This window comes from Eublepharis macularius, chromosome 10 (assembly GCF_028583425.1).
Source record: "Eublepharis macularius isolate TG4126 chromosome 10, MPM_Emac_v1.0, whole genome shotgun sequence".
NCBI classification, from domain to species: Eukaryota; Metazoa; Chordata; class Lepidosauria; order Squamata; family Eublepharidae; genus Eublepharis; species Eublepharis macularius.
Window position 1 is genome coordinate 81,076,998 of NC_072799.1, and position 25,411 is coordinate 81,102,408.

Here is a 25,411-nt window from a genome sequence, read left to right on the forward strand (position 1 = left end):
TGCTTTGTAAATTGCCGAATGTTAATTTTGATAGCATCTTTAAACTCAAGTGGTCATACTCACTTTTCGGTTTTTGTCTGCCATTCACTGCTGTAAAAGGTAAAAAATATGCAGTTGGGTTGATATGTGCAAATTGTTCGACATACAAAGGCATCAGGTGCAAAAACTCTCGCAACTAAAGTTCCAGAAAAGTGGGTATGTTGAAAAATGTCCAACAGGCAATCTGCACATAAAAGGAGCATACAAAGTTACAGCAGTCCAAACAGTCTTCACGGTATAAAGTTTACTATTCAAATATTCAGGTTATTCAAATAAGAGCAGCCCACACCTGAGCGTGCTTTGTTGTGGCTCCCATCCCAGCCAGGGAGACTCACTCCACTCCTACCATCCCACAAAATGTATAAAACAGAATTACTCAGAAGGGCATTCTTATAAAGTGGATAAGGTTTTAGTTAAGGTAAGTGAACATTAAGGCATTATTATATCCAGGGGTTTTTTTTCTGGGGAAAGAAGTGGTGGAACTCAGTGAGTTGCCCTCAGAGAAAATGGTCGCATGGCTGGTGGCCCCGCCCCCTGATCTCCAGACAGAGGGGGGTTTAGATTGCCCTCCGCGCCGCTCAGCAGTGCGGAGGGCAATCTCAACTCCCCTCTGTCTGGAGATCAGGGGGCGGCACCACAAGCCATGTGACCATTTTCAAGAGGTCCCGGAACTCTGTTCCCCCACGTTCCCCCTGAAAAAAAGCCCTGATTATATCTATTTCACTGCCCTGGTGGCACAGGGAGGGGCCACTGCCAGGGGGCTGGCGTAGGGAATATATGAGGAAACCAGTCATTTGGAAGCTCTGTTGCCACTGTCTTGTATTGGACACTGCAGAAGCACTAACAGGGAACCACACAAGCCTGTTCCTTGAGTCTTATCGAGCAAAATGGCCAGTAAATGATGTAAGTAAATAAATACATATGCACTTCAGCCCGTGAGCTGTAGCGCCTGAGATTCTCCTGGGCTCTTTCCGAATTTGCCTACTCTCAGACTTCTTGTAGAAAATGGTGGTTTCTGAAGAAGATTACAATATTGTTTATTTATCATACTGGTATGCCACAATAGTTCTGAAGGACTGATCATGTCCTATTTCAACTCAGCCAAGAAACTATTCAGAGGCCTTGTTTCTCAGCCTAACCTACCTTGCAGGATTCTTGTGAAAATAATTTAATGAAATGCAGTAAAATTTATAAAACACCAGTGATTGAGAATAATATTTAAAATAATTATAATTTTATTCACTTATGTACACTGGAGACCTGCAGCATTTTGTATTGCCTGCTATATGTGATATATGTTCACACCTTGCATTGCATTAAAATATCCTAACATATACCATCCACTTAGTTTCCTTTAAAATTTGCACGTTTACCTGTTTCAGCAAGTTGACAAGGTTTTAATGAGAATCCTGACGTAACATCGTTGAGCACTTCTATTTGGGTCGGTGTTCCTGTGGTGCTATACCTCCGGAAGCATTTTTTTCTGAATAATGAGAGGAAGAACAATATTTAGAAATGCAATGGAACAAAAAGTAGAAACTTCCTCCTTCTGTCATAAGACTAGAACTCAAGCTCATCCCGTGAAACTGATTGGCGGATGGACAAAAAGAATTACTTCTTCGTCCAATCCATAATGAACTTCTGCAAGATCTGGTAATGGACACTGGCTTCAATGGTTTCAATCAGAACGGCTATATAATGGGGGAATGGTCTTCAATTTGCAGTACCAAATAGCAGTACCAAGAAGGAACATGGTCTTCTTGGACTGGATCCTTCTTGGTACTTAAATTGTTTCAGAACAGGATTAGGCAGGGCTTTTTTCTGGGAAAAGAGGTGGTGGAACTCAATGGGTTGCCCTCAGAGAAAATGGTCACATGGCTGGTGGCCCCACCCCCTGATCTCCACACAGAGGGGGGTTGAGATTGCTCTCCACACTGCTGAGCCCCTCCGTCTGGAGATCAGGGGCGGGGCCACCAGCCATGTGACCATTTCCAAGTGGTTCCAGAACTCTGTTCCATCGCATTCCCCCTGAAAAAAAGCCCTGGGATTAGGTAATTCATGGCCAGGGCTGGCCTGAGGGCTTTGGGTGCCGTTTGCTAGCCACACTCCCCACCATCAGGGTCAGGTGCGCATGTACCCTAAGATGCCAGCTGGCAGGCATACACAAACCCCAAACTGCAGACCAGCCAGTGGACAGATGCATGCCCTGACCTGCAGGCTCATCAGGTGGGTGCCCAAGCCACTGACTGGCCAGCCACCAGGCATGCATGCTCCCCAAGATACCAGTCAGCCAACTGGTGGGCATGCATAGGTTCAGAGCTGTTGGCTGTCCAGGTTGGTGGACAGCCAACCAATACAGCAAGAATCAGATCCCCCTTCAGTGTCAAATGTGCCCAATGTGTATGAGAGCTGCTCAGAGATGGCAACTCTCCCAGCTCTCCTTATGCCAATAGTGGTGGATCTAAGGAAGCCAGGCAGCTTCTCTACAAGCCCCCGGCAAGAGAACTCTATGAAGAAAGCTGATGATCTCCTTTTGAGTAGTAAGCGAGAACCTGTATGGCCTAGTACATGCTAGTACATGCTAATTAGTTACGAATATAGAGAGAGGTTTGGATAATGGATAACTTGGAAATGGCTGGCCAGCCAAGTTGGTGGCTGGCCAGCTAGCAGGCCACATGCACTTGGAGCCAGTGGCCAGCCAGGCAACCCATGTGATTGCACTTGGACGAGGGCCCCCCCCCCAAGGGACTGCCTGCTTTTGATCTTGCTGGTGCCTCTTGGTTCTCTGGCACCCTGGGCAGTTGCCTAGTGGGTGGGCTGCACATGGTTATGAAGAAAATGAATGTCAGCCATGATACTAAATGGAGTCAATGTGTTTCTGAACCCCAGATGCTGGAATTAGAGGGAACCTCTACATTACCAGAAACATCTGGGTGGTGTCTATTGGGACAGCAAACGCTAGACTGAATTGGCCTGTGGTCTGATCAAGTAAGGATCTTGCGTTCTTACACTGCTTTCACTGACAGAGTGACATCCTATGAGTAGAAAGTCAAATTTGTTGCAATGTTTTCAGTGTTCTGACGTGTTTAGCTTAAATCAGGGATCTTTAACAGGCAGCTTGTGAGATCCCAGTAGCTTGCCAGTTGTTGCAGAGTAGCTTCTGGTTCCTCTAGAGCAATGGTCCCCAACATGTACCCATGTTTCTTCCCCAAAGCATCTCTTACCCAAGCAAAGAGCCTATCCTGGCTTATCTTTTCCTTACTGAAGCAAGAGAACCCAGAAACAACTGACTTCATAGCAGGAGGATGCTTAGTTTGCCAATGTGATTGGACATTGTACCACACGGCAGCCATTTTGTGGTGGCAGCCATTCCCTCATCTCAAAATTTTAAAAGTGCCCACAGGTTCAACAAGATCGGAGACCCTTGCTCTAAAAGACCCCAGGAAAAGATTCTGCTCCAGGCTTTTTTTAAAATGCTTTTTATTTCATAGGATTTTCTCATTGCTGCTTGGCTGATCATTTCTTTCTTTTTTTAATTAAACAGTTTTATTGTGATCAAATACAGAAGAGCTGATCGTTTCTAATGCTCTTCCTAGTCCATGTTCCATTTCTGTGACAGAACAAAACTTGGAAATATGCCTGCAGGGGAGTAGATCAAGATATTTCTCATTACTTGGAGGTAGCTCTGATTAAGAGAAAGGCTAACAACGGCAACCCCTGGATTAAACAGAAGACTTAGAAAATAAGACCATTTGTCAGCTTGTACACTCTGGAAAGCTACCTCAAACATGATATGTTTACTCTGTCAAGAAAAGCTTCCATGGTACTCATTATGCAACGTTTTGTGTTTTCAGGCCTATGGTCCACAAATGTGATTGCCAGAAAGTGACAGACGTCACTGCTGGCTAAACTAACAACCACCTGTCCCTGGCTGTCCAGCACTAAGTGAAAGACTCATGTCCCCTTCCCCAAGTTTGTCACACTCTGCAAAGCAGTGGAAAAGGCTCTGACTGCGCATCTTTCATGGGAGAGACCGGTTCTGTCCTCTCCAGATTCTCTGGTACATGCAGAGAACTTACTTCCTGCCACCAACTGTCTCACAATGGGGACACCTCCCTCTCTTGTGACCCCTGTACTTGCCAGAAGGAGGGATCCACAAGGGATTTTATGGCAACAGTATCAGAGCAGACTATTCCGGTCTCATTTGCTGTGTTGCTTTAAGCCAACACAGCAAATTCTGTAGGCAAATTCTGTAGGCAAGCTGTGATTTGTTAAAACTGATCCATAGGGTCAAAACATCCACTGTTACCCTTCTGGTTTAAAAAGAAAGAGTACAAACATCATTTACCTAAAGTTTGCTCTTTGATTTGATGCTGAAACATATGTGAAAAATTGACAATGAACCTCGTTGGTGCATCTTCTTTGGCAATGTTGATAACTGTCTTCAATGGTTACGTTGTAAGTTGTTCCTCCCTGCAAGTCCAGTCCTTTATAGACTTCCTGGCTGCAAGCTGGGGGGGGGGGGCGGGGGGGACGCAGTATCAAAGAGAGGAAGAAAATGGACTCACATGGATTGTTAGTGTTCCTGTTAAAATATTTATTGCAGGCCTGTGGTGTGCAACATTGTCAAACGTCGCATCAGTAGCTGCAGAGGAGAAAAATAACCTGGTTGCAAGGGAATATGCTGCTTGAATTGACCAATAAAGAGCTTCATGCCAGCATCCATCCTGAAAGGATACCACAAGACGGCAAAGGGCATGGATTGGATTGTTATTCGCCCAGCTTCAGATGGCAGAAGCACATGCAAAAGGGTCTCTTCTGAAGCTCTCAAGGCAAGGAGCAGAAGAAATCCCTTGAAAAAGCCAGAGCTGGGAACATTAACCACTGATAAACATTATGTTTTATCTGTATCCAGCACGACAATTTTTAATTAGATATAAGCTGCGAGTTGCCCACTGCAGACTTAATTCGCAAACGTGCAAGCGCCCGTTGAGATCAGGACTGTGGGGAGAAGAGGTTCCTTCCTCCCCCCCCCTTTGCTTTTTTCCTGTCTGAAAAACCCATAGGGATGCGTCATGATCCTGCGGTTGTAGGCCTCAAGGAAGCCTGAGGCTTAGAATAAAATTCCAATAGGTCTGACTGCCAATTCTCCTGCTGGCCTACATTTCCCAAGATCCTTCCCAGCTTTAGGACTGGAGTAAGGGAAATTGGAGAGAAAAGGAAAGCCAGTTATCACCAAGGAGGCTGAGTCATAGTATAAGCCTCGCTAGGGATGCCAGTCCCCTCTTGGGGATGGGGGGGTCCCCTGCTCCCACCCTCCATCCCCCCGCCCCTGCTTACCTGGCTGGTGAGGGTGGCATTGGTGCAAATCCGGTTACTGCAGAGCATGGGAGCACTGCATAGCGCTCTGCAGTGGCCTGATTCAGCCCGATTTGGGGCCAAATCAGGCATAAATTGGGCTAAATCAGGCATGATTAAGACTTCTGGGGAGTGCAGGAGCACTCCCAGGGTGGCCTGTGTCCCACACGATTATGTCTGTTCCTGGAAGTGACATCATCGCGCAAGCCAGGAGCGTGCGCACTGTGCACATGCACAAAAAAGGAAAAGAACACAGTAGGAGATGGGCCCCGGATCTCCCACCGGGGTGGGTGGGGGGCGAGGGCAGGGGACCTGACAACCCTACCCCTCGCTCTTGAAGGGGAATGGTATTCCTCTCCCGGGAGCAGCATAGCAGAGAAGCAACTACCAGAAGAAGAGGATCTCTCACCCAGGAAGGGCCAAGTCTTTTAGGGACCAGTCAGCTGCATTAGGAGGCTCTATTGTTTTCTTGCTGGCTCCTTCATGTATTAAAAGGGGTTTGGGGGGGAACCCTTTTAAAACTGTTGCTCACAGATGTTCTCCCCCATCCCAATTTTCCCATCTTGTAAAATAAAAAGGTGTGTGTAGAACTTTGGGAATGTAAACTACTGGGTGGAGCAAAGCAACTACTTCATTCGCATGCTGGGAGGAGTGTATGTAGCTTCTTGTTCACTGCAATCATAGGGCCAAGCTACACATGACGAAAGACACTTGCCTGGCAAGTGTACTGAGTGGAGGGCAAGTGAACAGGGAGAAATACACTTGCCATTCAAGTGTCATTTGTCACTTGTAGCTTGGCCCTTAGTGGGCTGTGGAGCTTAAAGGGAAGAGGGAGCAAAGGAAACCTTTTGGAAGCCCTTGTGCCTGTTCCAGACAACTGTTATATTCCTGGAAAGGCCTCAGTTAAAGAGGCTTCAAGCAGGAGCAAGTTCTAAGGGACTCACATTCAGGATTTTGCTGCTGAGCTCAAGTCAAGTCAAGCAAGCCTCTATTGGCATATATAAAATATAAAATTTTAAATACAGAGACTCCATACAAAATGAGATTAAAATACACTGCTGAGCTCATTTCTTCTGGTATGGGCCTTCTCTCTAGGCCTCTTTTTGCTGAACTCACTTCCTATACAGGAGGTTGGCCCCTAACTTACTCCCTGGGAGAAAACAGCCCCTGAGATCTTTTCTTTGAATTGGTGGCCTGGAACTCATGGGCACTGCAGTGTACTACAGATTCTGCAAGAAGACAGCAGGTACAAGGCAATAGCTGAGACCTGCACTCTTAATAAACTCTAAGGCCTTGGCAGGAGGGAAGGGGGTGTGTCTGTGGGGCTGGAGGAGGGCTTTTTTTCAGCTGGAACGCAGTGGAACAGAGTTCCGGCACTTCTTGAAAATGGTCACATGGCTGGTGGCCCCGCCCCCTGATCGCCAGATGCAGCACAGAGGGCAATCTAAACTCCCCTCTTGTCTGAAGATCAGGGGGCAGGGCCACCAGCCATGTGACCATTTTTGCTGAGGGTGATTTAAACTTTTAAAAACTTCCCCCTTGTTCCAGCTGACCCAAAGTGATGTCATTGTGTGGTACCAGGGGCACCACCTCCTGGCAACAGTCGTCCCCTGTGCTGGCAACCCACTGAGTTCCACCACCTCTTTTCCCAGAAAAAAAGCCCTGGGCTGGAGTATTTCTGGGAGGGGACGCTATGCCCCCACAAGCCTCCCTGCTCCATGACAGGGTGCTATTTGCTCTGTTAGTGGTTCTATCAATACATACACATACAACTGCTACTGGGGCATAAAACGCCCACCTGAGATGTTTCAGTTCAGGAAAGAGCACAGAGAAGAAGGAAGGAGCACCTTCACCCTATGTACCACAGCCCTGCTCTGAATTGGGGTCCCAAATGTTTGAGAACTGAGCTCCCAGTGGGAACATCGCAGGTGACATCTGGCTATAAGTTCTTGAAGCAGATGTGTGTTAAACATAGTAGTTTGGGATCCCACCAAAATTTACCTCACAGGGTAGTCCTTCAACAACTTTTGAGTAGCAGCTCTTACCAGTTATTTGAGGGCATTGTTTCAGGGAATGTCCTGAGGTAATTCCTTCCAGATGTATTTTTGGCAACACTTGATTACCATGGTCTTTCAGGAAGCATGTAAACCTGGTTTGAAGGAGGGGGGAAGAGGACAGTTGCCATTACCATCAAGCCTCCATTTTCTTAGTCTTTGTCTCTTCCTCTCCACCTTGGTAACCAAGGCCAGCTGATCTGGTATGCTTCCACATAATCTCATCATATTCTCTGGAAACAACAGTAGCCTCAGAAACAAGCATCTTCCTTACCTACGCCTCAGACCATTACTCAGGACCTCTTCGTACCTAATCAATAATATTTTAAGACATTCCTGGTAATCTAATTTGGAGTAGGGAATTTCCTACCACAAATTCCAGCTCAGTGAGGCAATTAAGGCTGCCTTCATTATTCCTACTCAAGACCTTCCTCCATCTGTTCCTTATTTGGAAATATTACCAGTATCTGAAGACTCTCTCCTGGGGATGCTCTTCTCACCTTCTTCTCTTTCACCTCTCTTCTCACCAGATAGTTCACTTGGACCCCCTTTCCCCTTTCTCCAAGCAGGGAGAAAAGATTTCTTTGTTTTAATTTTATCTCTGACTCTGTAACTGCAGTGAGACTGTCCCCAAATAATACACAGTGTCCTGCCCTACTGCTGAAATGTAGTGAATTTTTAGTAACAGGAATCTCTCTTGTTTGCTCAGGTTATACTGTAAAACCACTTCTACATTTACTGCATTTATACCTAACCTTTCTTGTGTTATGGAAATCAAAGTGACACGTAGGATTTCCAGGTGGTCTACCATCCAGGCACTGACCAGACCCAAATCTGTTTAGCCTCAGCTGCTGTATCCTGTTGTATCCTGCATTATTCTACCATATCCTGGCTCCATTGATAGGATTATACACTAACACAAATCTGAGCGTTACCTGTTTGCAGGATTTTCTGTCCCGTTTCCTGGCAGGTAGCTGAACAATAGACATCTTGGGTGATATGTACACACTATTTGGCAGTAGTCCAAAGTTGGGGTTAAGACCTTAGCGATATCACCTCCTCGGAAATATGTATTTTCGTAGATCTTAGGCACACATTCTAAGGAAGAATAATACAAAGGGTGAGCCTATAAATTTGATCTTGCAAGATTTGAGTCCAGAAGCTCTATAAAGACCAACAAGATTTCCACAGTCTCTGAGAGTCGAAGGTCCTTTTGTCACACATGGAGTAAATGGGGGAGCAGAGGCTGATTTTTATCTTTCCTTCCAGCTACCACTACAAGACTTCAGAAGATGCTTACTGTTGTTCAGTGTGCCAACAGAAAGCTGACAAGGATTGATTGTGCATCTAACTTGATACTGCAATTTTAACCAATGTGCCTGAGAGTTAGTTTGGTGTAGTGGTTAAGAGAGGCAGGACTCTGATCTGGAGAACCAGGTTTGATTCCCCACTAGACACGGGCATGAACTGAAAAAAACAAACAAACTGGGAGGTTTGAGGTTTGTACAGTTTCACGATCCATGAACCACAAACTTTCACAAACTTGCGCCGGTTCCCAAACCAGTTTGTGAAAACGTCACTTCCGGGGCAGCAGAAGATCTGCAGAATACGGGTGCGAGCTTCCGGTTTCCCCCTTTTAAAAGCCAGCCACTTTTCAGCTGATGGGAGGGGAATCCCCACATCTGAAAAAAGCTGCTGGCTGTTCTGCTTCCCATGTGTGCAGAAGCTTGCTTATTTCCTGCTGGCTTTAAAAGCCAGGAAAGGGCTAAATGGCTGGCTTTCCCTTCCTCCTTTGGGGTATGCACACACTTTTTTCCCCCAAAGGCAAGTAAGTGTAGCAACGTTGTAACATTGTGACATAGCAATATTGTAATATTACTGCACTTTCCTCCTGGTTTTAAAAGCCAGGAAAGGATTAAATAGCTGCTTTTCCCTTCCTCCAAGGCATGTTTCAGGCTTTACAAAGACAAAAAAACCCAAGCCTTTTGCACAGCCATTTGGAAACAAAGTGGCAGGGAAGCAGCAGCAGCTGCTCCATTCCACCATATTCCAGCTGAAAAAAAGCCCTGCTTTTATGAAAGTCCCAGAACTGTAGGCATGTTAATCTATAGCAGCAAAATAAACTGGAGTCTGGTGGAACCTTAAAGACTAACAAAATTTATTCCAGTATAAACTTCTGTGATGTGAGCTCTGACTGAAATAATTTTTTTTAGTCTTTAAAGTGCCAGTGGACTCCTGTTATATTTTTTTATTATTACAGTTAGCTCTTTATTTCCTTTCAGGCCACAAAAAGCTAATGTATAGTATGCATGGGCAGAGTAGTAAAAACAGAATAATCTGTTAAAGGATTGTTGCTGTACCGGATAGTCTGGTTTATTTACACAAGTGTAACATATAAATAGGGCAAAGGCCGTTGACTGAAACACTTTAAAGGGGGGGGGTGCTGTATCCTGCTGTATACTTAATATGACTCTTGATACTGGTTCTCAGTCTTGGGCTTTTACACCCCTTGGGCTGATTTTCTATAACAGCTAACCAGAGACAAAGCTGAAGTTGGATCCCAGTTCCTGTTTTGCAGTTTCTAGTTCCTTATTTGCAAATCCAGACACAAATATTGGGGGAAATTGAATAGCTCTGCACCCCAAAATAAACTTTGGAGGAGTACACGTCATACACCTCCATGTTCAGGGGGCTCTACCCTCCAAGGGTCCTTCCCCAAAGCCCAGTTCTTGTATTAACGGCTTCAATGTGGGCTATCCCTAGGACAAATGCACAAGCAGAAAGGGGGGGAGCTGCACCCCCCAAACAATCTTTGGATCACGCCAAATCACACAGTCCTGCACTCCAGAGACTGTCCCCTACAAAAAGACATGCGCTGGTGCAAACTCCAAAGACTGGTTCTGGAGCAAAAACTGAAAACAGTAGGAGCAGATAAACATAGGTAGGAGGGTGGAAAGGAGAGCAGCAGGGCCGGATTGAGGGGGGCAGGGGGGGTAGCCTGCCCCCAGCGCTGCCCAATAGGGGGTGCTGGGCATGGTTGCCAGCCGCTGGGAGCGTGCCACGGCTTGCCACACAGCAGGCTGAGCACAGGGTTGGGAGGCCCTCACCTGCCCTGCCAATGGGGCAGCTGGCTTGCCACGTGCGCAGGACCTCCCAGCCCTGCACTCAGCTATCTGCGTCGCTGCTGCCGCCAGCTCTGTGGTGCACCAGGCGCTTGGGCGGCCAGCTTGCTGCGTGGGTGGTGTGAGGCCCCGCCCCGCCGGCCGCGCCTTCCCCGCGTCCTGCCGTCCCGGGGGTGACCACCAGGGGGAGGTTGAAGGTGCTCCCTCGGCCTCAGACTGGATAGGGGCAGTGGTTCAAGCACCAAGCTCTGCCTCCTATCTGGCGCTCTGGAATATACTCGCTCTCTCTGTGTGTCCAACCTTCCAACTAGCCGTCTCCTCCTCGGCGTCACTGGGAGCTCCCTTCTTATAGTCCCTCCTGGCTCTGCCCCCTGGCTTTCCACCAACCCTCTCCCCTGGCCCATCTGCCCTAGTCGCTAACACCTGGCTACTCCCGCCTGGTTGGTTCCCCTGCCCTTCCATCACCCTTCCTCCCCCTGCCCTCTCTCTAGTGCCTGTTTCTTCCCTCCACCACCCTTCACCAATCCCCGGTGCCGCTTCAGACCGGGGAGCCCTCCCAGGAGCCATCCAGCCAACCCAGAGCGGGGATGTCTCGCTGGGCGTCCCTCCTTCCGCCCGCCCCATCCGGGCTTTCCCCCTCCCCGCGCTGGGCCGCGCTCGCCCCGGAGCCACCTCCCCGGGTGGCTGCGGCGGCGGCGGAGCTACCCTCCTCCATCCGCCGCTCCCGCTTCTCTGCCGCGCGGCCGTCGTCCCGCCGGGCAGCCCGCCCGGCTCCGGCCGCTCCGCAGTCGTGAGAGGCGGCCGCGGCCGCAGCCGGCCCCGCCGCGGCAACGGCGGCGCCGGGCTCAACTCTCCCGGCGGCGGCGGCGGCAGACCCGGCGGTTCTCGCAGCGGCGGCGGCGGGCCCCGCTGCCCCTGTGAAGGCTGCGTCGGTGGCGGCAGGTCTCGCGGCTCCCGCGGCGGCGGGGGCGCAAGCGGGAGCGCGGCCGGGAAGCCGAGGGTCGACGTCCTCTCCGAACCCTGTGCCGTGGGCTCCCAGGTAGGTTGGGGGGCTGGGCGGGGCTCGGGTGGCTGGTGGTGGGCTCCCGAGGGGGTGGGGGGTTGGGTCCAGTCCGGGGGGGGAGGGCCCACCCCGGACACACACACCCCCTGGGGGTCGGGAGCCTCCTGGTCCGTGGAATGTTCTGGGATTCGCGACATGTAGTCCGCATTCGCATGGAGCCGTCCCGGACGGTGTCGGAGCTGGAAGCTGAAAGGGAGCAGAGAGAGGTACCACCTGAGAACCCGTGGGTTGTGGTCCTTCATGCGGGCCATCCATAGCAGGGGGGCGTGGTCCGTGACCAGGGTGAAGGGGTTGTTGGCAAGGTAAAACTGAAGTGCCCCCACTGCCCACTTCACCGCCAGGGCCTCTTTCTCTACGGTAGCGTATCTGACTTCTGCCGGTTGCAGCTTCCGGCTGATAAACAACACGGGGTGCTCTTGACCGTCGACTTCCTGGGAGAGGACCGCCCCCAGCCCCACGTCGGAGGCGTCCGTGTGTACGAGGAACGGTTGCTCAAAGTCGGGGTTCCGCAACACGGGGGCCCCTGACAGGGCCCGGCGTAGGGCTTCAAAGGCACGGAGCCGGTCGGGGTCCCAGTGTATGGTAGCCGGTTGGTCCTTGCGCAGGCAGTTGGAGAGTGGGCTGGCCTGGCTGGCGAAGTGGGGTATGAATTTACTGTAGTAGCCCACCAGCCCCAAGAAGCGCCGCATCTGCCGCTTGGTTCGAGGACGGGGGCTCTGCTCCAACGTCGTGACTTTGTCGGGTACGGGGCGTAAGACCCTGCGACCCACCTGGAATCCCAAGTACGTGAGTTCCTGGAACCCGATCCGGCTCTTGCGCGGGTTGACTCGCAAGCCGGTCCCGGCTAGGGCTGCCAGGACCGCACTCAGGTGCTGTAGATGTGACGTCCAGTCCGGGCTAAAGATGATGATGTCATCTATATAGGCTCGGGCGAACCCCTGGCAGTGGGCCAGCACCTGGTCCACGAGGCGTTGAAAGGTGGCGGCGGCCCCATGCAGCCCGAAGGGCATGACTTTGAATTGGAACAGGCCTTGGGGGGTCGCGAAGGCCGTTTTCTCCCGGTCTTCGGGTGCCATGGGTATTTGCCAATACCCCTTCGTGAGGTCCAGGGCTGACAGGTAGCGCGCCGTTCCGAGTTGGTCGATCAGTACGTCAGCCCGGGGCATGGGATAGGCATCGAAGGTGGCGATGGCATTGACCTGCCGGTAGTCCACACAGAAGCGTACGGAGCCGTCCGGTTTCCCCACTAGCACAATGGGGCTCCGCCACGCACTACGAGAGGGCTCGATGACGTCGAGGCGGAGCATGTCCTCCACTTCCTTGGCCACGACTTCCCACCGTTTTAGGGGGAGTGGCCTCCAGGGGGTCCTTGCCACTTGCCCCGGGGGTGTAGGTATGTGGTGAGACAGCATAGTGGTCCGGCCCGGTCGGCAGGAGAAAAGACCTGGGTTCTGTCGGATCACTGCCCTTGCCTGCACCCGTTGATCGTCCTGGAGGTCCGTGTCCAGGACGGGCTCCTCTTTGGCGAGTCCGCTCGGGGTCCACGGCAACTCGCCAGCGGGGAGTTCTAGGGGGTCGGGCAACAGGTTGCACTGGTGCGCCTCCGCCTCGTGCCAGGCTTTCAGGTCATTAATGTGCAGTCTCTTCTGGTGTCGGGGGCTCGGCCCGCACTGGACTTCATACGACAGGGGCCCCCGCACTTTGGTGACGGGGTAGGGTCCCCGCCACGGGGCCCCTGGGCCCGGCCCCATGACCCGATGGTGGACAAGGACCTTCGCCCCCACCTGGAATGTCCGAGCTTTGGCTCCCCGGTCGTAGTAGGCCTTCTGGGCCCGCTGGGCTTCCCGTAGATGTTCCCGGGCGGCGGCCCGACAGGTCTCCAGCCGGTCTTGGAGGTCCTGAACATACTCGGGGGCGGGTCGTCCCTCGGGGTCGGCCCTCGGGGCCCACTGCTCCCCCACCAGTCCCAGTATCCCCCGGGGTCGCCGCCCATACAGGAGCTCGAAGGGGGCATATCCCGTAGAGGCCTGGGGTGTCTCGCGGACCGCGAAGAGCAAGGGGTCTATGTACAAATCCCACTGGCGGGGGCGGCCATGGGCTAACTTGCGGATCATCGCCTTCAGGGTCTGGTTGAACCTCTCCACCAGCCCGTCGGTTTGGGGGTGGTAGACACTGGTGAAGATTTGTCGTACTTGCAGCGTACGGCACAGATGTCTGGTGAGCTGGGCCGTGAAAGGCTTCCCGCAGTCCGACAGCAGCTCCCGGGGCAATCCTACCTGAGCGAAGAATCGCAGCAGCACCCGGGCGACCCCCGGGGCCTTCATGTCGCGCAGGGGAATGGCTTCAGGGTACCGGGTAGCATAGTCCATCAGGACCAGGATGTAACGGGCTCCCCGTGGCGTCCGTGGCAACGGGCCGACAAAATCCATGGCCACTCTGGAGAAGGGCTCCTCGATGATGGGTAGCGGGGCCAACGGGGCCCGGGCTGGACGGCGGCTGGCTTGCTGCTGGCACAGCGGGCAAGCCTGACAGTAGCGTTTGACCTCCTTGGCTAGCCCCGGCCAGAAGAAGTGGGCTTCAATCCGGGCCGCAGTGCTTCGCCCCAGGGGTGGTCGTGGGCGGCCTTGAGGACCTCTGGGCGGTAGGCAGCTGGGACCAACAGCTGGGCCACTTCCCCTGGTCCTCCTTTCACTAAGTGGTACCAGCGCCCTCCTACTTGGATGACCCGCGGTAGCCGTCCTGCTCGGCGGGGGTCAAGGACCCGTCCCTCACTTACCGCGGTCATCCGGCGTAGGCTTTCCAGTGAGGGATCCTCGGCCTGGGCGGCGGCGAATCGGGGCTCGGTTCCCCATCCCCGGCGGAGTTGGGCTGGGACATCCCCGATTCCATTCTCCTCCGGGTGTCCCTCGGCGTCTCCTTCGTCGTCCCCGACCATGACCTCCCCAACTTCCTCCAGATCCGGGGGAAGGGCCGTCTTCATGGCGGGGCGGAAGTGGGGGGGAATCCCTCCCCAGCAAGACTGGGTAGGGGAGAGCCTGCACCCGGGCCAAGGGCGTCTCGCAGGTCTGGCCCCGGTACGTCACTGGGGCCAAGACGACGGGGCATTCCTCCACATGGTTGTGGACACAGGCGATGACGGCCTGACGGACCACCGGGAGGTCTGCGGGCAGGAGGTGGGAGCGGATCATTGACACGGAGCTCCCGCTGTCGAGGAGTGCCGTCAACTTCCTACCCATCACCGAGACCAAGACAAGCATAGGGGGAGGCCGGGGGGCCCGGCTCGTTGCGGGCAGGGCCGTGTCCCAGCCCAGGTCGCACTCCATGAGGGGGCATTCTCTTTTCCAGTGCCCCCGTTGCCCGCAGGTGAAGCACGGCCCTTTGTCTCCCGGCTCCCTAGCTGAGCTGCCGGGCTTAGGCGTAGCGGGGGTTACGGGCGGCGGGAGAGCTAGTCGGGGCCCGGCCGAGGGTCCTCCGGTTGCTCGATTCAGCGGGGCAGGGGCGGGGTGCCGGGGTCCCGCCCGCGCCCGTCCCCCCTTTTCACCTGTGCTGCGGCTCCCGTCGCTGCCGGGGCGGGGCTCCAGCTTCCCAGGCTCCCGGGGCTCCACGGCCATCACGTTTTCCCACAGCGTGGTGGCTTCTTTCAGGGTGGCGGGCTTATTATAGGCCACCCAGTTTCGAGCCCGCGTCAGAATCACCTGGAGCAGCTGCTAGAGGACCACTTGGTCAGCAATCCTCCGGCCGTCATCCGAGGTGGGCTTCAGCCAGCGGTAGGCGGCATCCTGGAGATTAGCCACCAGGGTGCGAGGCCGGTCAGTCTTCTGGAAGGCGATGGACCGGAACTTCTGCCGGTAAGTCTCCGGGGTGATTTCGTAGCGATCCAATATCGCCTCCTTAAGCCTCGCGTAGTCCGCGCTTTCGGCCTTGGGAAGGGCCTTCAGGGCGGCCTGCGCCTCCCCCGTAAGGTAAGGCCCGATGATGAAGGCCCACTGGCCCGGTGCCCACCCTGCCGCCTCGGCGGTACGCTCGAAGGCCTCCAAGAACGCATCCACGTCATCCTCCGGGCCTAGCTTAGCGAGGTGGAACGGCGGCCTGGGGTTGGGTCCGGCGCCTCCGGCGGCCCCGGCCCCGGCGCCAGCCAACGCCTGTTGAAGGTTCTGGATGAGGTTTGCCTGGGCGTCCTGCTGCTGACGCGCGAGAGCGGCTTGCGCATCCAGTTGCTGTTGGGCCACCTCCTTCAATAGTTGCCCCTGGTGCTCGGCTAGCCACTGGCCAAACTGCGTGAGATCCATCGTGGAGCCTGCAGTCTCGGCAGGGGTCTCCACACTCGCCGCTTTCAACACCGCCGGGCGCAGGAGGGGTCGGGGGCTGCTCCAGCCGGCTGGAGTGGGCAGGTGCGGGCGCGGGTGCCTCACGGGGCTGCCAGTGCCTGCATTCTCCACCAGTTTGTGAGGCCCCGCCGGCCGCGCCTTCCCCGCGTCCTGCCGTCCCGGGGGTGACCACCAGGGGGAGGTTGAAGGTGCTCCCTCGGCCTCAGACTGGATAGGGGCAGTGGTTCAAGCACCAAGCTCTGCCTCCTATCTGGCGCTCTGGAATATACTCCGAACCCTGTGCCGTGGGCTCCCAGGTAGGTTGGGGGGCTGGGCGGGGCTCGGGTGGCTGGTGGTGGGCTCCCGAGGGGGTGGGGGGTCGGGTCCAGTCCGGGGGGGAGGGCCCACCCCGGACAGGTGGCACGCCTCCCATCCCTGCGTGATGACATCATGGAAGTGATGTCAACACACAGTGCCGGGAGTACGCGTGTGCATAGGGCTGGACAAGGGTTGCACCGGGCACCGGCAAACCTAGATCTGGCCCTGGAGAGAAGGAAGCAGGAAAAGGGGACAAACTATTGGGGTTGCTAGGGAAGGGAAAAGGAAAATGGGGGGAGGAAAATGAGATACCCCCCACATGCCCTTGTGGATCCCTCACGTGTCAGGGCCCATGTTGAGTTGTATTTTTTTTCCTTCTAAGAACAGCCTGGGGAGAGGGGAGAGAACACCCCCTACCAGTGCCCATCAGTTCAATTCCTTGTTATAAGAAGGTAATGGAGGGATATTTCTACTGATGTCAGTGAACAGTGGGACAGGGTAGAGCGGCACCACTCACTGTAAATGCAGGGAAATCCTAGCAAGATGACTGACTTCAATGGAGCCACAAAGAGATGAATACAGACAAGGAATGTCAGAGCAGCGGGAAAAGTCTTCCGTATGAAACCATCCTAGACAGATCTGAGCATTGATCTCCTTTACATTCTTTGGCCCTAAGAGTAAAGGCTTAACTAGGTGTTATGATGGAGATCCATGAATTAATAGTTTCCTTTTAAAGAAAAAGCTCATGTAGCCGAACTTGGGATCTCTTTTTTTTTTTAATAATTTTTTTATTTTTCAGTATACAAAACACTACACAAGACTATCACAAGGGACGGGAAAAGATGGAGAAAAGGGAAAGGGGCGGGGAGAATAGGAAAAAAAAGGGAAGATAACCTACAATCAACACTACACTTCAATGTTTTCCCTTCATACTGCCATAATAAAAAAAAAAGCTCAATAAGATAATGATGGAGTGGTTAATCATACAGAATACACATTCCAAATTCTAATTAAACTTTCCTCCCCCTTCTGGGTCCCGGACGCAATTCTCTCTGAGCAGCCGCAACTGCGGTGCTCGTCTCCCCCCCCCCTCAGACTTCTCCCTTTCTTCCTGCTTGGTGCACTGGAATTCCGGGTTTTTCTCCTCAAAATCCCTTAGTTGATCTTCTGATAATATCTTATAGGCTTGATCTTTATGTCCAAACCATATTCCTTCCGGAAGTAACCATTTGTACTTTATTCCGCGGTCCCTCAGAAGAGCTACGAACTTTTTGTACTTAAAACGTCTTTTCCGGACTAGAAATGGAACGTCCTTCAAAATCTTGACTTTATTGCCCATAAAGTCCAAATCCGCATTGTATGAGTTATATAGGATAGTGTCCCGAATCTTTTTAAATGAAAAGTCAATGATGATCTCGCGAGGCAGCTGTCGCTTTATTGCATATTTTGAAGAAGCCCGACGGACCTCCAAAATGGCGCTTTTGACCTCTTCTTTAGTTGTCCTCGCGGGTGTCGCCAGTAGTTCCGAGACCAAACCCCACAGATCCTCATTTTCCTCCTCTTTCACGTTTTGGAGGCGCAAAATTGTCTGCGTTCGTTCCACCTGTAGCCCGATCAGCTGGTTCTCCACCAACTTCAGCTCTTTTTTCGTAGCCTTCACAAGTGACGCACTTTCCAGAGCAGACTTCTCTGCCCCCCCCCCGCTGCTTCCTTAATGGTTTTCACTTCGCTTTCAATTAAGCCCACCCTTTGATCAGTTTCGTTCAGCTTGTCAACAAAGGGTTTTATGGCTTCCACCACCGCCCTGCGCACCAATTCTTCGAGCGACTCTCCCTTCTGCAAGGTAGCCGAGATTGACTTACCCAGAGCGGGACTTTGCTTCTTTGCAGCCATTTTAGGGGGGGGGGGGGCGCCAGCCAAATTCTGGAACTCACCGAAGGGGAAGAGCGAGTCTTCTTCAGATCCACCGCTCCTTCACAAACGCTTGTAGAACAGAAGGGATTCGCTTGTTTACAGGCTTCCTCCTGTTTCTTTTATTTGCCGTTTCTCGTTGCCCGGCGGCACTCAAGGTGCCGTGCACCTCTGCCGGCCTCCATAGGGACAAACGGGCAATTCCCCCCCGCATAGATTTCGGGGGGTTCTTCCCGCAGCGTCCCGGACCCTGCCTCCCTAACTGGGAGTCCTGGGGGCTAATCCTTGCAGATCAGCCGCCCAGTCAGGGGGCTCGGGCGCTTCCTCCCGGACCCGTGGAGAGGAGCGTCCGACATGGCTGAGAAAACGAAACCGAATCCCGAACTTGGGATCTCAATTCAAACCGACGTCATCATGACACAGAAAGGAAAGAGAAGTTAACCCTTTGAGCCTCATGCTGTATTGACTCAATCACAAACCAGCTGCTATTTTCCTTCCAGGGAGAACTGCCCTTTGATACCCTCTTGCTTTTTACATGAGCAAAAAGCTACTCTGCTGGGGGAAATCGAGACCAGGAAAATAGCATGGAGAAGAAGGGTTAAACCCCACTCCTGCTGGTGCCATGGCTCAGATTCACAATCTTTGCAGCTGCTATTTGCAGGTGTTTTTTTTTTTAAAGCAGCATGAGATCGATTCATAGATTCCCTGCTTCCAGATCTTGGCCGTTTCCAGACGGCTTACCTGCACCCGGGACGTCGCGCCACGTTGCGGGAAAAACACGAAATTTCATGTTTTCTTGCACGAGTTTTGCATGACATCATGCGACGTCGCGCAAAACTCGCATGAGAAAACGCGATATTTTGTGTTTTCCCCACAATGTGGCGCGACGTCCCGGGTGCAGGTAAGCCATTTGGAAACGGCCCTAGTTAGAATCTGGATTTCATAATTCTAACACTAATATTATTCTTTTAATGCTCTAAAAATTTATGCATGTACATTCGTGAAAGTTAATAATACTATCCAATGTGACATATGATGAAAGATTTACTTTTAAAAAAAAATAAAGCTTTTCAAATTTAGAAGGAAGGTATTGCCAATTATTGTAAACTCTACCCCTACCCCCCCCCCCAAACTTCTGCCAAGGATTCACTGAAGCCATGAACTTCTCCATTGAGAGTCTGGTTTTGAAAAATACATTGAAGGATAAAAATGTTGGCTTGGATCCCACCTATAATACGCATGGGTGTGAGGGGCAGGTCCATGCTCACCCACGGCTTTCAGGCCGCCTCTGGCACTTCAATCTTTCACCCCACTACAGCTGACAGCCTGACCCTGGAACGGCAGGTACTAGACCACAGTACATTGCACTATATCCGTTTTGAGGGTTTCCTGAAGAATCATATTCACAATTTTAAAAATATTTTTATTGCACGAGCAGAACTGTAATATTTTGAAGTGAATAAAATTGTTATTATTTATTAAATATATAATTTATAGATAATTGGTTTAATATAAGAGACAATTTGTTTCACTTCAATAAGGATGCAGTTAGTTATATAAGAAAATCAATTAATTGTAATTTATGTGGGGCTGTGCCTCAGCAAAAAAAATTGTGGAATAAACTGGCTTTTCCCGATGTAACACTTCCAGAAATATAGGTCCTAAGACCAACGGGAAAACAATTATTTATCAATCATATATTACATATACATAATCATTATTTTTTTAATATAGCATATTACAATATTGCAGCCAATTTTTATCTTAGTTTTACAAGTTTCAGCATATATTTTATATTACATGTATCATTCAAGAATCCTCCCCAGGAGGATCAAGGGGTGCAGCGGCAAATTAATGACTTGTACTATATCAAAGTCCTTTCAGGAGCTGGTTAAACAAGTTCATGGTTTGTTCCAAGATGAAAAGTGGAACCTTCAATGGTGCCCGGAACTAAGGCCGGCAATTTCCAACTAGTTCTTCGTCCCCACGGACTTCCTCAGGAGCAACCATTTACAACTACATAAAAATGAATAAATATTACATAAATTCATTTTAGCTCATTTATATATTCTCTAATAGTACTGTGATTGATTATTTTATATATTACACATTACCAATAGCCTTGCTAAAACATCTACATGTGCTCACCCATCCAAAGTCATTTAAGAGGCACACTGTCAGTTCACCCAATGACGTGGAAAATTCCTACGTGATGCAGTTCCTAGCGTTCACATTTTTATACAAAAAAAGATTTACAATACAGGGAGGTACCAATAACATCCATGATCTCATCACAAATCGGTGACACCTGCAAGTTACAACCTCAATTTCTCAGTATATCCTGAAATAACTTACAATCTGTAATGACAAAATGCCTATACGGGTTACTAAAGACAATGTGGATTCCATTCTACAAAGGCACTGCACTCAAACCAGAAAGCTTTTCAGTGGTAATTCATTATTAAGTCCCCGTGGTGATAAGGTTTTTAGCATATGAATCCACCTCGCCTCCTTTCTCAATAGAGTTAGTTGCGAGTCAGATTCCTTGATGGTAGTAAAGAGTCCTGCTACTTTTATCTCCTCTGCCTTATGCTTCTCATCTAAAAAATGTTGTGTTAAAGGGGCTTCCTTCACCCCATTGCGTATTCTGGATACGTGTTCCAGAATACGCACTCTCAGAGGTCGGGTTGTGCTGCCCACATATAGTTTTGGGCAAGGGCATATTATTAAGTACACCACTCCCACAGTTTGACACGTTATGAATTGTTTCAAATTAATTACAATTCTTTTACTTGGTAAATCCACTGTCTCCCCCTGCAGCATGAATTTACAAGCTGCACAATGAGCGCAGTTAAAAGTTCCCCTAGGGGGTGGTAGCCTACCCAACGAATAATCCTCACTTTCAATCTCCTGTAACCCAGAGTGGACCAACATATCCCTAATGTTTTTTGTACGTTTGTATCCAATGTTTGGTGTCATTTCACATCCTGGGATGTCATTAATGATGGGCCAATGTTTATTAATTATTCTCCTAATTTGCCTTGATAGTGGAGTATAATCCATTGCCCATGTGAGCCGGTCTGTTAAATCCCCACTTTTCCTACAAAAGAGTGAGTCCCTAGGAGTATCACTAGATCTTTGTACAGCTTCATTAATAATTCTAAGTGGATATCCCCTCTGGCTGAAACGTTCTGCCATCCCTGCACAACCTTTATGAAACTCCTCCAAGGAAGTGGAATTCCTCTTGATCCTCAGCATCTGGCTGTAGGGAATGTTTCTGATTAGGTGGGGCGGATGGAAGGAATGATATTCCAGGTAAGGATGACAATCTGTGGGTTTACTAAAGGGTCGTACATTTAACTTATTGTAATGATTCCTATACACAACTACATCTAGATAATTATAGATTACATCTAGATAATTATAGATTATAGAACGTTTCAGCCAGAGGGGATATCCACTTAGAATTATTAATGAAGCTGTACAAAGATCTAGTGATACTCCTAGGGACTCACTCTTTTGTAGGAAAAGTGGGGATTTAACAGACCGGCTCACATGGGCAATGGATTATACTCCACTATCAAGGCAAATTAGGAGAATAATTAATAAACATTGGCCCATCATTAATGACATCCCAGGATGTGAAATGACACCAAACATTGGATACAAACGTACAAAAAACATTAGGGATATGTTGGTCCACTCTGGGTTACAGGAGATTGAAAGTGAGGATTATTCGTTGGGTAGGCTACCACCCCCTAGGGGAACTTTTAACTGCGCTCATTGTGCAGCTTGTAAATTCATGCTGCAGGGGGAGACAGTGGATTTACCAAGTAAAAGAATTGTAATTAATTTGAAACAATTCATAACGTGTCAAACTGTGGGAGTGGTGTACTTAATAATATGCCCTTGCCCAAAACTATATGTGGGCAGCACAACCCGACCTCTGAGAGTGCGTATTCTGGAACACGTATCCAGAATACGCAATGGGGTGAAGGAAGCCCCTTTAACACAACATTTTTTAGATGAGAAGCATAAGGCAGAGGAGATAAAAGTAGCAGGACTCTTTACTACCATCAAGGAATCTGACTCGCAACTAACTCTATTGAGAAAGGAGGCGAGGTGGATTCATATGCTAAAAACCTTATCACCACGGGGACTTAATAATGAATTACCACTGAAAAGCTTTCTGGTTTGAGTGCAGTGCCTTTGTAGAATGGAATCCACATTGTCTTTAGTAACCCGTATAGGCATTTTGTCATTACAGATTGTAAGTTATTTCAGGATATACTGAGAAATTGAGGTTGTAACTTGCAGGTGTCACCGATTTGTGATGAGATCATGGATGTTATTGGTACCTCCCTGTATTGTAAATCTTTTTTTGTATAAAAATGTGAACGCTAGGAACTGCATCACGTAGGAATTTTCCACGTCATTGGGTGAACTGACAGTGTGCCTCTTAAATGACTTTGGATGGGTGAGCACATGTAGATGTTTTAGCAAGGCTATTGGTAATGTGTAATATATAAAATAATCAATCACAGTACTATTAGAGAATATATAAATGAGCTAAAATGAATTTATGTAATATTTATTCATTTTTATGTAGTTGTAAATGGTTGCTCCTGAGGAAGTCCGTGGGGACGAAGAACTAGTTGGAAATTGCCGGCCTTAGTTCCGGGCACCATTGAAGGTTCCACTTTTCATCTTGGAACAAACCATGAACTTGTTTAACCAGCTCCTGAAAGGACTTTGATATAGTACAAGTCATTAATTTGCCGCTGCACCCCTTGATCCTCCTGGGGAGGATTCTTGAATGATACATGTAATATAAAATATATGCTGAAACTTGTAAAACTAAGATAAAAATTGGCTGCAATATTGTAATATGCTATATTAAAAAAATAATGATTATGTATATGTAATATATGATTGATAAATAATTGTTTTCCCGTTGGTCTTAGGACCTATATTTCAGCAAAAAAAATTGGCAGGCCCCACATCCCTGCATGGCCCCTAGGCTTCGGCCTAGTTAGCAGGGTTGCCAGCCTCCAGGTAGTGGATGGAGATCTCCTGGAATTACAACTGGTCTCCAGGCCACAGAGATCAGTTCGCTATGGAATTATGCCATGCCAAGGTCCTTTCCCTCCCCAAATCCTACTTTCTCCAGGTTTCTCCAGGTTTCACCCCCCAGATCTCCAGGAATTTCCCAACTTGGAGTTGGCAACCCTACTAGTTAGCCTTATAGCTAATATGGCCCTGAGGAGGGGTAATTTTCACACATTGTTTTGGTCTACTGCAGGACGGGGAATCAGTGGAAAATCTGGACAGGATTCAAGCTGAACAGACATTTAGAGGAAGATCCCTCAGAACATCTTCCTATCTTTTCTGGAAGAAAGTAACACTGAAGTATGAACATCGTATATAAGACGTTGTTATTTATCAGTTAGATACTTACCACTACATACTGAAGTAAATAACACAATGACAAGAACAGTTTGAAAAATCCAAGCCATCCTAAAAAGGCATACAAGAAAGAAGTTTTAATCCCTATTTTGAACATGTTGTGCATGATAATTAAACTGGCCATAGTGGAACTTCTCTGGGGCTAGCATTTTCAGAATTATGTATGTAACTGTAACTACATGGACCTTGTAGTTATGAATAAATTGATAATTCGTTTTTCCAGAATGGTGATGAAACTATTGATCATACATACACAATACAGCTAGAGTAACTGTTAAAAAGAAGCTTTAAGTCATTATTTGCTTATTTTGACACTTCTAATCCTGTGTATGCTTACTCAGAAGTAAATTCTTAGTTCAACAGAACTTACTGTATAGTAGATCGAGATGGGTAGCCATGTTAGTCTGTCTAATATGTAGAAAAGAGCGAGAGTATCTTGCTCTGAAGAAGTGAGCTGTGGCTCACAAAAGCTCGTACCCTACCACAAATTTTGTTAGTCTTATAGGTGCTACTGGACTTTTACTCTATAGTAAATAAATACAGGATTATGAAAGCAATCTTAAACATGTCTGCATGGTATTTGATGAGGCTTACTCCCAGGAAATCGTCATTAAGATTGCACTCTAAACTGCATGCATTGCGCAATGGTTTTAGACGCTCAGCACTGGCTAAATTAGGTCCCTTTTTTTAAAAAAGATCAACGTGGCTTCAAAACTTGGACCCTATTAACTGAATTAAATAAAAATCACATGGATTTCAGTTTAAAATGTTTAGATTTATCTCCTGAACTACTGCTGAGGATGGCTCTGTTACATTTTTAATTTGATCTTTGTTCAAAGTTGCTCAGGACACCATACAAACTCTCTAAAATTTCGGGCAGAGTAGCGAAAGAAAATATGTTTCTAAGGTCACCCAGTGAGTTTTATGGCTGGCAATGTTAACCCCTTTAGTCCAATGCTCTATCCACTATACCCTACTATTAGTTATTTAGGTGTCACAACCAGGTGTATGAGTGAATTGTTTCAGTATAAATTCTGCTGTGTACGGCAGTAGATTTAATCTGGAATTCTTCTGGTATAAGCAGGAAAAGGCCACTTTGTCTCACTTCATTGTACATGTTAGCATTAATATTTTAATTTTCTCCTTCTTGCCTTAGTTATCTGACTTGTTATTTCTAATTCATCTAATTCTTTCCTGTGAAGAATTTTAACATTCTAATCCATTTTAAGTTATACAGGAAACTTTAACAAACATTAAATAAGTGTTAATACTGGATAACAGGAAAAGATATTTTTTAAAAAATAAGAAGTCATACAGTAAATTCTGATCTCTGTCTCTGTCTCTCTAATTTGAAAATATTATGCCAAATAAATAAAGGAAATACATTACCTGGAGTCAGTTTCTGTATATTATAACCTTTTTCTCCCTGAAGTCTTGAAAAGTACTCTGTCAAAAATTTAAATAAAGAAGAAAAACTCATTCCAGTTTTGCTCGGTAGTGCTGGTCATGGCAGTATTTACCCACCTGCTCTATTTACTTTTGATGAAAGCTTGCACTGTCAATATTGTTCCTGCCTTTGGAAAATGATGGGCAATTACCCGAAATTAACAGACAGTTGTTTTTTTTAAAGTAGAGCATTTTCCAGGGCTGTTTTGGCCTTTGAGGGAGGACTCTCAGGGTCAGGCCAGGCAGCAACTACCAGGTGACTTGAGAGCACACATAACTTGCATGACACACCCAGGCCTGGCTGCTTGCTACAGTTCAACAGCAGCT

General features: G+C 49.1%; 1 protein-coding gene across 2 annotated transcripts in view; it reads right to left on the reverse strand.

Moving 5' to 3' along the window:
- The window catches only part of KLKB1 (kallikrein B1), a 39,702-nt gene extending 14,430 nt beyond the window's left edge, over window positions 1-25,272 (reverse strand). Inside the window, exons 1-7 of one of the 2 annotated variants that reach the window (XM_054989933.1) lie at window positions 25,028-25,114; window positions 23,631-23,689; window positions 8,387-8,549; window positions 7,443-7,546; window positions 4,388-4,550; window positions 1,413-1,522; window positions 64-223 (exon numbers count right to left, since the gene is read on the reverse strand). In XM_054989933.1, coding sequence (XP_054845908.1) covers window positions 64-223; window positions 1,413-1,522; window positions 4,388-4,550; window positions 7,443-7,546; window positions 8,387-8,549; window positions 23,631-23,688 — 758 coding nt within the window. In that variant the 5' untranslated portion in view covers window position 23,689; window positions 25,028-25,114. Of the gene's footprint in view, window positions 1-63; window positions 224-1,412; window positions 1,523-4,387; window positions 4,551-7,442; window positions 7,547-8,386; window positions 8,550-23,630; window positions 23,690-25,027 lie in introns of both variants that reach the window. The other variant, XM_054989932.1, reaches the window with a different exon arrangement.
- Between the last annotated feature and the right edge of the window lie 139 nt (window positions 25,273-25,411).